General features: G+C 40.5%; 2 protein-coding genes across 2 annotated transcripts; both read left to right on the top strand.

Annotated features, from left to right (window-relative positions):
* The first annotated feature begins 15 nt into the window (after window positions 1-15).
* Window positions 16-4,979, top strand: LOC311263401 (ADP-ribosylation factor 4-like). The gene is made up of 6 exons (XM_084363437.1): window positions 16-179; window positions 1,097-1,177; window positions 1,270-1,379; window positions 1,844-1,915; window positions 3,066-3,191; window positions 3,305-4,979. Exons 1-6 carry the CDS (start codon window positions 113-115, stop codon window positions 3,389-3,391), a joined length of 543 nt encoding a protein of 180 aa, XP_084219563.1. The 5' UTR covers window positions 16-112; the 3' UTR covers window positions 3,392-4,979.
* Window positions 4,980-8,029: 3,050 nt separating this feature from the next.
* LOC311263703 (protein tyrosine phosphatase domain-containing protein 1) lies at window positions 8,030-11,548 on the top strand (the record flags this gene model as incomplete). The annotated part of the gene is made up of 12 exons (XM_084363972.1): window positions 8,030-8,220; window positions 8,317-8,397; window positions 8,536-8,654; window positions 8,981-9,118; window positions 9,222-9,493; window positions 9,581-9,874; window positions 9,983-10,237; window positions 10,328-10,444; window positions 10,763-10,864; window positions 11,010-11,090; window positions 11,203-11,313; window positions 11,426-11,548. 12 exons carry the CDS (start codon window positions 8,030-8,032, stop codon window positions 11,546-11,548), a joined length of 1,884 nt encoding a protein of 627 aa, XP_084220098.1.
* Window positions 11,549-12,415: the final 867 nt, after the last annotated feature.

Raw genomic sequence — 12,415 nt, 5'->3', positions numbered from 1 at the left:
GTGGCACTCGGCAGTAGTCCTGTGTGGAAGTCAGAGTGAAATTATTACACGTTGCTTCTGCTGCGGCGAATATCAGCGCTTCTCCCGCAGGTTCAGACATACTCGGCCAGATATGGGTCTCACCATCTCGTCGGTCTTCGCTCGGTTGTTTGGCAACAAACAAATGAGGATTCTGATGGGTGAGTTAAAGTGTGTGTTTCGCCAACGGTTGTGAGCGGCACGGTTTCTAGCTTCAGCTGGAGCTAACGTAGCTAACGTTAGGTGATTACCGTGTTAGCTAGCTAGTTCTCGGTGAGCTTTTAACGGTAGTGCCCTCAAACCTTTAATTAATGTATATAATATGGACAGAAGCCGAGTTAAAACAAAACTGAAAGCCATTCGGTTAATTGTTGTTCTGAAAAAAAATTTGAAAGTTGCTAGACCGCCGAGCGTTAGCTTAGAGAGATCGGGGTTGTTTTTGAAGGAAGTTTGGCAGTGGTGTAAGCTAGCTATGCTAAGGGCAAATTTATCGCGAAAATAGCATAAATCTAAATAAAAGGTGTTTTTGTCATGGTAGTTTTGTTAAATACTTAGTTGTCATGGTCAACTGTTCATTCTACCGGACAACAGTAATCAAGTGTGGAGAATATTATCATTTATTTGTAATCTACCGTCATTTAAAATACATAACGCTATCTTTTTTTCCACCTTTTCTTTTTTAAACTAACCTAGGTTAGCTTAAGTCATTGTCGAGTTTGCCGTTTCCTACTCCGAGTAATTTGTTATCGGACAACTAACTTCTTATGACGTTTGTTAGGTGTGTTCCGCCCCGACTATGACGTCACACGTCCTCTATTGATTCAGTGATACATGATGAGCTGAACATGATGAGCTGTAATAATTGTGGCTTGCTTCTCCCGCAGTCAGATTGATGAATGTGTCTTAGTACAGATGGTTATTTTATGTCACGTGTACTCTGTTATTGCATGTCCTCTGCTATCTGATAAGATCAATAGGAAAACGCCAGTTATGCAATTTACAGCATGTTGTTATCCATACCTCTAACTTCTGTGCTCTCATGATATGTATGTATTTTTATCACTCTATTTCCCTGTAGTTGGGCTGGATGCTGCCGGAAAAACAACTATCTTGTACAAATTGAAGCTCGGCGAAATTGTAACCACCATCCCAACCATTGGTAAGAGATACACCAACAGTTACTTTTAAGTTCAGTCATGTAAATGTGTGTAGTGTTATTCAAGATCTGTCCCTTCTCTTTCCCATGTGAAGGTTTCAATGTGGAGACAGTAGAATATAAAAATATCAGTTTCACTGTATGGGACGTGGGTGGCCAGGACAAGATCAGACCCCTGTGGAGACATTACTTCCAGAACACACAGGTATGTGAGTGACTCCCTCAGTGCTGTGGGACAGCTGTGTGAGCTTCATCTCTCAAAGCTAAGCCCATATTTAATACTGGAATGATGCAACAATGCCCTTTAATTCAATCAAGCCAAACACAAAAGCCAGTGATTCAGTGCAAAACTGATGAACAAGAATTTATGTCATCAAAGTATGGTGCTGAAGTAGCTTCATCAAGTAGACCAAAGCAGCCACACATGTATTTATTTTGCTACTACTATGTACTTTGCAGCACATTTTTTTCAACAAGCACTTTCTTCAGAAAACATAATTTTCTCTGATCACTTTGCTGCTGTTGGTGAAAGTAGATTCAAGTCACTGATTTATTTTCTCTCTATTAACTAATGAAATACAGCTAATCATTGCATCTCTAATATTATGAAAAAGGGAAACCATAACCACTGCAATGCTGTCTTTTTTTCTGTTTTTTTTTTTCATTTAGGGCCTCATCTTTGTAGTGGACAGTAATGACAGAGAAAGAGTGGAAGAGTCTAAGGATGAGCTCACGAAGATGGTAGGTATTTAAAACATTCAGCTCAGATTGTAAGAACAGTGATTTCGATGAAATTATGAATTGTAGAGTGTCCTCAATTGACAATTTTTCATGACATGCGGAGTAGCTGTCTTTGACTGAGAGGTCACCTCAATGTGTCGTCAAATCAGAACAACTATGTTTCTCTCTCATGGCTCCTCAAATGTGGAATGGTGCTCCCACAGCAGGTGCAACAGCAGAGTCACACTATGTCTTAAGTTTTAGTACTTCAGAAGTTCACATTTCCTTGTGCTGGACTTTCTATGTGTTTTATTTTTGTCGTGAAACATAGTATCAACTCTAGAGTAGGTAACAGTCCTTCAAACCACTGGGATCTGTATGTAGTCAAATTAAAACCTCTATCTTTGTCTTTATTCCCTTTAGGGAAAAAATAATTTGTCAATATATACAGGAATATAGTGCACAAGTACGGGATCTGTGTGTGAATGTGCGTGGTTTATCTATTAATTTAATACTCGTGTCGTAATGTGCTGGCCAGCTATTTTGATGACTCGTCACTTTCTCGAGGAGTCACCAGTTGGTCTTAATTTAGGACTAAGAGAAAAAGTATACGCTCAATGAAATGCCATTTCAACAGGGTCCAGTTTTTGTGATGGCATCAAATTTTTGAATTTCACATTGTCTGTCTTTATTTTAACTTGCCATTACACTGACGTCACATTGTGTTCGTCATTTAAACTTGAAATGCTGTAAGCCGTTGGGGAATGAGCGTCAGGGTAGAGCTTTGTCTTGTTTATTTAGTAAAATATGAGCAAATGTTTCTGTAACCATCACTCTTGCTGCACTGCTGCTTAAGCTGTCACTGGTGTGACGGTCACTCATGTCAGAATGGCTTTTGATATCAGGGATGTAGACCACAGCATGTTCAACATCTTTTGGACGTCCTTTTAATCAGTCATTGGCAGTTTTGCACGTATTACACTGCTAATGTAACACTATCTTTTTGTGTAAATTGTCCTCTGTAAGGACTCACGACGTATGCTTACCATTATCTCACTGTAAATCCATATAGTGCCAAATAGATTAATAAAAAATAAATCAGTTTAATTTGTTTTTGTGTCCTACCATAATCATAGAGCTGATGTTCTTACCTGTTTTCTGCACCCTGTAGCTGCAAGAGGATGAGCTGAGAGACGCAGTATTGCTGATCTTTGCTAACAAACAGGATCTTCCCAATGCCTTATCAGTCACTGAACTCACAGAAAAACTCGGCCTACAGAACCTCCGCAACAGACAGGTAAGTAATCTGAGTGGAAACCTGCTCCTCAAACCTACAGTAAGATTCAAACCCGAGAGCCCGCACAGAAATGCATTAAAATCTAACCTGGCCATATATTTCTGACCCCACAGTGGTACGTCCAGACAGCCTGTGCCACCCAGGGCACCGGGCTGTACGAAGGACTTGACTGGCTATCCAATGAGTTGAGCAAGAAGTGATGAAGGATCAGCTCGACAGATGAGATGGACTGAACACCATCGGACATGAGAGAAGGCACAGACATTCGATCCATTAACATTTGGTCTGCCAGCCCCAATGTTCACAAAAAGGACGAGGCTGGGGGACAATATTATCATCTTTGGAAAATTTTAATCTCTTTTTTTTTTTTTTCCTTTTTAGTATAAATACTATTACAATATTATCACTTGACATACTTTCTATTTTCTTCTTTTGTTCCCTCACTGATACATGGCAATAGGTTGTTATTACAGTTTCATGATGAGCAAGTAGACCCTTTTCATGGCAGACGTATTGACTTGAGCACAGGTATAATTTCTTACATTAATGATGGCTTCATTCCATTTAGTTGAGCTGCTCCAGGGCTCTGGTATTGTTAATGCTCACTCACTCACTGATGTGACTTACTTGGATACTTAATGGTTTGGAGCCATCGTTAATGCTTTTGGTCACACCTCTGTTGTTCCTGCTTTCACAAGCCAAAATGTCTGCCGTGAAAATAGTCTATTGCCTGTTGGGTTAAATTCATGGTAACAATCTGCAGAGTAATAGGAGTTGTTTCTCCACCACGGCTCCTGCCTAGGCAGCATTTGCTATAATGAACCACTTGTGTAATTGTTGAGCGTATAACCATTGTTGAGCCTAGGTTGGGGGGATATGATGATATAACCCTAGAGCTGTGGTGAAGGACAACTTGTAGGCTGCAACAAGCTGTTCATCTCCACAACCCCTTGTGGATATTTGACTCCCTTGCAGAACGTTGACCCTTTGCTCTTCACTGCTATGTCCCCAAGCTCATGCCAACTCACTTCTGGAAAGGCCTGTAGCCTGTACAATGAGATGGATGAGGATTGCAAAAATTTCACAGGTAGATTTTGTTCGTAGTGTGGAAAGGAAAATTGTGCCTTCTGGTCCCTCTTTACACAGACCTGAGTAATCTTTTCCTTATTTCATTCTTAGGCTGTGCTGCCTTCAAAGATGCTTTAGTGACTCTTTTGCTTGTGAAAGACAAAATAATGCAATAAGACTCTTCCTTTTGTGCTGCATTGTATGCTGTGGTGCAGCAGAACCACCGCAGTGAGAGTGCTGATTGCTTCTTTGCAAATAGGATTTTTTTCCTGTTTGAACATTTGAGAAATTGTCCTCACTCCTCTTCCTTCGTTTTTCATAACCACCATGGAAGAAAAGGATTGAATTAAAATTTCAGTTCTTCTACCCGCCCTAACAAAAATCTTTTTCTTTTCTAAACCAAAACAGGAGGAAGGAAGCATCTTTTCAGTGTTGACACATGGCCAGTGTCAGTGCAACACATTACAGTAGCATGTTTTTGTTGTGTTTTGTTTTTTGTGCAGCTTAGTGCTGAGTTTGTTGTACTGTCTGAAGGCAAATACTGTATTATGTTCTTAATTATTCTGCCCCTCTTGAAACACACAAAACATACCTGCCCATCAGTTTATTTGTGTATACATTCCAACCAACGCTTGCAGGTGCTGGAGTTGCCACTATAAAAATTATTTGCTAAAAATATTTTACAAAAAAAGCTCTGAATAAAAGCCAATGTTTAAAATACATGTGTTGGACTCACTGTTGAGGGAAGGCAATTGTCTTACCTGGACTTGAAGCTGTCACCGTTTCAAAATATATTACTGTCTGACGCTTTCCTAACTTTCAACCTTTGTTTCATAACTCACTAAACCAACTGGCATCTTTTATCAGGAACTGTTCCTGATGGTAGGAGGAAGTGCAAGAGTTGTTTTTCCACATACTGTTTAGACCTGTGACTTCAGACAAACTATGTCTGGTTAAATAACTAACTTTCAAACCACTACAATTCCTAAATCATCTCATATCTCTACAGTGTTAATATATCTTTGTCTAATCGAAGGGATGGTAATCTGAACAGCAAAATAAACTGCATGCTGCTGCAGCTTCACAGCTAAACAGTGTTGCAGAATTATCCTAAACATTAATGGAGATGTGTTTTAAAATGTATAAAGCAAAGAGAAAAAGCATAAAATGGCTCCATACAGCTTGTCTGGCGTAATCCAAGTTCGTGGAAGCACAGAGGCCCCAAATTGAATTAAACAGACGATATTTAAACCCTCTATGCACAGCCAAGCTTACACTGCAGATGAAGTGTGGGCCAACGTTTTTGTCTTAGCTGCAAAAAGCGGTGGCAGATCTTTGCTTTAAAAAGGGTCGAAATCACATCTTCAATGACAGTTCAGTGACTGAATTTTCATTTTTGGGTGAATGTATCCTTTAAGGTGAAAGTGGACAGTAACCAGGACATTGTATAAAAGCCTTTTAATAATACTCTAAGAACCAGACTCGTATGCATGAAGACAATTTAAAATGTACAGAGTGGAGGTTTTCACAATTTAGAATAAAACATAAAAATTACAATAACAAACAAACACAACCCATAAATAGAATATTTTCACAATGTCAAAATTTCCTTGCAATGGTTAATGATAGTTAATAATCTGGAAGATTTACCTGTTCAATGGCAAGTGAATAAACCTAAGTTAAAAATGAATAAAAAATAAAAACTAACCGATTGCAAAAAGTTATGTTATGCCGGTCATTTATGAATATGTTTAAAATCTAAATGGTTGAACGGAGGGAATCTCTCACTGTACTTTCCCTTATTATGTAATGTTTACACATACACACCCTAAAGACATTCAGAAAGTAGAGAACAGAATATCTGACTGCACAGCAAGGTCACATCCCACAATTCAAATACACTTCAAAAAGTCAGCAACAATAGGAGATAGGAGCCACAATTCCAGTGTACAAAACTATGAACACACATTACCATTTTACAGAAGATACAAAGTCTGCCTGATCCAGCCACAATACTGCAGAGGACTTGATGCAGACGGGACACAGAATATCACAAAAATACATAACAGAGCACACAATAGTCAAACCTCCTCATAAAATACAAATACAACTGGTAGAAAAAATATATTAGAAGGGTGAAAAACACTTCACTACAATAAAAAAGTCAAAATATATGAAATGCCAGAAGATATGAAGATTTTTTTGGTCCACAGTCAGAAAGTAAGTTTGGTGTTTTCAGCTAAATTGTGTAACAGTAGTATACTTTTCTCTATAAAAAGGAGGAGGAACTATTTACATTTTAAATTGCCTCAGGTTTTACATCCACAGTATAGGCCACAACTATGTAACATCCTTTGTATGGTATTTTAAGGGCTGAAGAGATAGAGGAGAAACGGGGGACTCGTGTCATCACCGTTATCATCATGCTGTTTCCATTGCTGCACTGCAGGGGGCGATCAATCCTATGATATGTGTGTCAGTTTTCTGGCATGTTTGAGATGAAGACATGCCAGTGTGGCATGTATGAAGTCAAGTTTACTAAATTGTTTTACAACAGCTACTTATATTAGGGTCTTTATTTCCACTCATCTATAACATGTTTATAGTAAGTAAGTGGTGAAGAGAGAGACAGTGCTGGTGTGTTTGGAAATGAGACCAGGATAGATGAGTAACATTAGCTATATTAATTATTATTAATAGATATAGTATTAATAGTAGTGAGATCAACAATTCATGTTTTTTTCTGCAACACAATCTCATATATGTGAAATCATATATGAAGCTTTAGCTGGAACGAAGTAACTAGGACCTTCATACACAGTGTTTATAGGTGAGGGTATAAGCATTATATAATTGGCTTGCCATAATGTGTGAATGTCTGTTGTAATGTATTTATGACAGCTAATCAGGCTTAGTGAAGCTGGGTCAGCACACACTTCTGTGTGTGTGTGTGTGTGTGTGTGTGTGTGTGTGTGTGTGTGTGTGTCTGTAAGCAGCAGGGTGGGTCAGCATAGAGGAGCACATGTGTATTCTGCTGCTGCTTCTTCACTTTACTGCACTCAAACTCTGGAAATACATTAAATGGGATTTACAGCTTTACTGTCCAACATAATCAACAAGGTAAGTTTTCAATTTTGATTGATTGCATTGTATTATGCTGGAATATTATAAATTCATTGTATTCTAGACCAGTGTTTCTCAACCTCTGTGATTCACAACCCCCTCGAAATATCAGGTTGGTGATCACGAAAGTATCAAAAATGAAAAAAAGGGGATTTTTCTGAGTGTGTCCAATCAGAAGTCATGCTCATAGACACTTTCACTCCACAATCGTACTCAATAACATCTAGTTCAAAGCAAATAGTATCACTTGTTTTGGCAATGTAATGAAAAAAAAAAAATCTTTCTCTACAACCATCTGGCAACCACTGGAAATTCATGGCCCGAGGTTGATTATCAATGTTTGAGATGATTTGCAATTATTGTTGTCCTTTCCAGCTGTATGACTCATTCTATTACTTTCTTTTGTATTAGAATAAATACATCTAAAGCAGAAGCTAACTCTGCTTCAGAATTAGGTCTCATGCATGATATGGAAAATTATTTCTGCAAAACAGCACACAGCTACAAAAGTCGTCCGTTTAAAGAGGTGTATCTTTGTCAAAGGCTCACAAATGGGAAAGAAGGTGACAGGAAGTTACCAGTGGGTCCAGTTGGGGTATAGTGCTGTGATAACTCAGGGTAATCTTGGGGGTTTCCCCTGGTGCAGGATGATGCCGACCCTGACCTCACACTTACCAGTACCACGGCCCTCCTACACTCAGGCCAGGGAGAACCTGGTGAAGGCCATCCCCCCCAAGCTCCTCTGTCTGCTGGCCTGTGGAGGAAAAGACTGTCGCTATGAAGGACCTGAGTGCTGGAAATTAAACCAACAGGTCATTCGAGGCCTTTTCTCATCCTGGTGAGACTCTGTGTGACTGCGGCCTCGTAGATGTTGCTGTGTTACATACAGTTTCAAAGTGGCAGTTCGCTAATTGTGAACTTCTTCCTATTGCAGGGTGACAGATGACATTATTGCCATGGCACGACCATCCAATTATCTGATTGAGAAGTACAACATCATAGAACAGTGTCAAAGGTTATTACTTACTGTTATTATTGCTCCTGTATTATGTGTGCTCCTTTGTGTCTGTCAAGTGTGTAGATGTGGATTTTAAGACAAAAACACAGCACTCGTGTCAACTGTTGTCTTCAAAACATAATGACTCTTTTCCAGGTTGAACGTCAGATCGATCATCAACATGCAGCTTCCAGGAGAGCATGCTCACTGTGGACCGCCCCTAGTCCCTGGAAGTGGTTTCACATACTCTCCACAGATATTCATGGACAATGACAGTGAGATTTGTATTATTTACTGACCTCCCATGACACGAGAATTACAATTAGGTATTTGTGAGATTTTTGCTTAAAATTCTTAAAACTGCCCTTTTTAAATATTTACCACTAATAAAGCGGGCGGTGTGAATTCCCAGAAACAGTTAAAGTTGGAACAAATATTATGAGAGATGGATGTGGTTTGTGCCAATAAGGAAGCAGCTAATTAGTTACATCACACACTGTGTTCCTTCATTATAAAGGTGCCTACAGACACAGTTCATTCCTATCAATGTTCAGAATGATCCTAAGAGCATACATGTATGCTCATATTTGTATAATTGCAGTTTACTTCTACAACTTTGGGATGCCAGATTTTGGTGTGACCTCTCTCGTTGGTTTAATCGATGGGGTGAAGGTTTTGGCCTTTGCAGTGAGGGAAGGAAGAGTGGCGGTGCACTGCCACGCAGGCCTGGGCAGGACAGGTGCGGATACATACATACATACTGTATGTACTAAGATGAGACTTGAATACTTACAGTCATAATTATACATGTATATAATTGTCCATGTATCTCTGCTCGGCAGGCGTGCTGATAGCCTGTTACTTGGTCTTCACCCTGCGCATCAGCCCGAGTGAGGCCGTCCACTACGTGCGGATTAAACGGCCTCGCTCTATCCAAACCCGTGCACAGATCAGCCAGGTGTTTAACTTTGCCCGCTTGCTTGGTACACAACTGGTCCAATACCCAGACCTCAGCCTGCGGCACGGAGCTCCTTTCACTCTGCAGCACTACCTGAACCGACAGGCACTGCTGCTGCATGGTCAGGAGGCACGCACCCTCAGACACACACCCAAGGTCAGGACTATGGTCATGCTACATTAATGCTGTGTCATTACCACATCTGACTGTACTGTAGAGTTGACATCCGCCCCCTCTCATCAGGTGGTGTACCTCCTGTGTGCGTGTCTCTCCTGCCTAGCCCTGGGTCTCCCTGCTCCTCCAGAGGTCAACGCCGAGCTGGAAAAGAGGTCAGCACTGAAGACCCTGAGCAGGACTGTGAGGGAGACCCTGGTGGCCAAACAGTACCTGCCCTTACTGAGGGAGGGTCGTATGGGCTCATGGGCGGGCTCAGACTCGGTGTCCTCCTGGGACGAGCCGCTGGGGTTCTTGGAGAGAAAGAGAGAGGTGCTGCTGGACAAACGCAGCTACAGCGACTCTGACCTCAGCAAGATCGCAGTACAGGAGGTCCGGATTCACAGTATTTGCACTCAATAACATAAAGTTTCTGAATGTGAAACCAAACTGGTTTGGGCTTTTCTCACTTTGTTAAATTCTGTGTTGAAGGATCAGGAATTGAGTCCATATTGCACCTCAGCACTTGGAAATGAGAAACACTGGTGCGTGCAGGATCTGATTCGACCTGATCTGAGACCAGTCAGTCCGATCCTTCCTTCACCAGGCCATCAGACCACCAATAAGGAATCTCACACACTCATCACAAACATCCCAATATCAGGCATGAGAACAAGCAACAACTGTGCTAAGAGGTCGAAGTGCACAGCTAAAAAGGCCCTTCATAAATACAGCTCCAACATCGAGGTAACTGTCATTCTCACTGTGAAGAAAGCTGGTGATATTAAAGCTTTGGTGTGGATGCTTTTTAAACATTCTGATCTCTGTCGTGTAAAGTTGTGCAGAAATCCACATAATCCAGGCCCAACCTCAGTCGCCCGGGCCGTTGCCAAGGCAATGGCAGACCAAGGTCCTCCAGGAGACACTGTTCTGCAGAGATCGGCTCTGCTGCAGGTAAATAAGAAACTGGTGCAAACTAGGGCTGCAACTTACGATGAAAAATCGTTTAGTCGAAAAAATGCCAACCAAAAATTTAAAAACCCAAAGACTCTTTATTTACTCTTATGAATGACAAAGAAAAGCAACAATTTCTTGCATTTGAGGAACTAGAACCAACAAATGTTTGAAAATGACTGAAACAATTAAACGATTGTCAAAATAATAGCCTAATTGTTGCAGTTCTAGCGCAAAACCTGGTTTCACATAAGAACATACCACTTTGATTTTAAGCTCTTAAACTGAAATAATACTGCCGCTCACTTTTTTCAACAGGAGGAACTGAACAGTAGCGACTGTGGCTGGGCTCTGCTGGTCACCGAGTCAGATCCTCATGTCCTCAGTTGTCTGTTGTGGACCTGGCTGGACAAGTTAAGGGTCAGTTGCATTAAACAACAGGACATAAAGCTAGTGTTAACAATTTGTCCTGGGGCTATGTAGGAAAAAATGTTCAGTTTACACTCCCCATACTTTGGTAAAGATCTTTCTCTGGGTGTTATCCGTTTCATCCACCCTCATTCAGGAGCCTGTTCTGAGTGCAGAGGATGTAGACAGGTTGAGTTGTGCAGCAAACAACAGGAAGCCTCTCAGTGTCCTCAAGAAGGTAAGAAACTGATGTTTGTAAGTCATCTGTGACTCTTTAGTATTTTTTCTATGAACTCTAAACCTCCGTGTCAAAAATATAAAAAGTTATTTTCAATATTACATCATTACAGCCACAGAGACACACCATCTATTGTCTACTGAGCTGTGTGAGCACGGTGACCAGCCCGTGTCCACACAGGGAGGAGGCAGTGCTCCAACGACTGATGCGGACACTCACAAGGGTGAGACTAATGTGGAAACACAGGATGCAAAGAAGAGTATATATGCGAGTGTGGAGTTTAGTTCAATTTAGTTCAATAACTGCCTTTTTTCCACCCCCAATAAACCCAACAGCGCCCCCAAGAGGACATGGGAAGTCTTGGGTCTTTGATGAAAGTCCTGAAGGCAAGTTTGAGAGAAACCTTCCACAACTACAGATACCTCACGAGAACCTGCAGCACCACCGCTACACTCTGAAGAGCGGAGTCCACACCGGAACAAAAACAAACAGCAGTGTTAAACATGGCGGTATCTCATCCTGGGCAAAACTGAGACGTGTAACAGGCCTTTTTGGTGGAAGACATTTTAACATGTCACAGTAGGCAATGTAAATAATACAAGGAATGAGGCCTGACTGTCATTTATTTATTCATTTTTGTGATTGCTAACATATTCTGATCAAACTCATCACACAGACAGCGATACAGCGGCCGAACTGTTTATCATTTTTCATTGCTTTCAGACAAAATGCATTCAGTGGCCACATTTTCCAAAAAAACATGAACACTATCCTTCTTCAGACACCACCACACGCAAAACACACCATATTTGCAGCACAACGTTCAAATGCTAACATGCTGTTTTCAAAAACTGTTAAAAAATACATTCAAAACAGAATTTAACATATAGCTTAAGGCCTATTCAGTTGTCCTGTTTTTAGTTTTTAGGGATGGAGGACTAGAAACCTTCACAGTACTATACTGTATGAGTGATTACATGTTGTTGATGTTTTTTGTAAAGCCATTGAATTTCACTCATTTGATTTTGTTTCAACATTTTATGTTTCACGTGTTAATGACTATATGCAAAGATATAGAAAAAAATAAAGGATAATGAGGCAAACTGCTGAATTTTTCTGATTCATTCTTGTTACATGTACATCATTTTCAAGCTCCATGAACAGTCAGTCTTGTATGTTTAAAGTGGATGAAGAAGATTGATCCCTTACTGTAACACCTCATATTTCAACATGGATGTATCCTTGAAACCACGATTATATAGGCTTTGAGTTTTAAAAAACCTAGTTAAGTGTCACTAATGCCATGGCCCAGTCCTGCATATTGT

Source organism: Pagrus pagrus, assembly GCF_965226575.1.
Source record: "Pagrus pagrus genome assembly, chromosome: 10".
NCBI classification, from domain to species: Eukaryota; Metazoa; Chordata; class Actinopteri; order Spariformes; family Sparidae; genus Pagrus; species Pagrus pagrus.
Note: the sequence above shows the minus strand (reverse complement) of the source record. Positions and strands in the feature narration are given on the sequence as shown.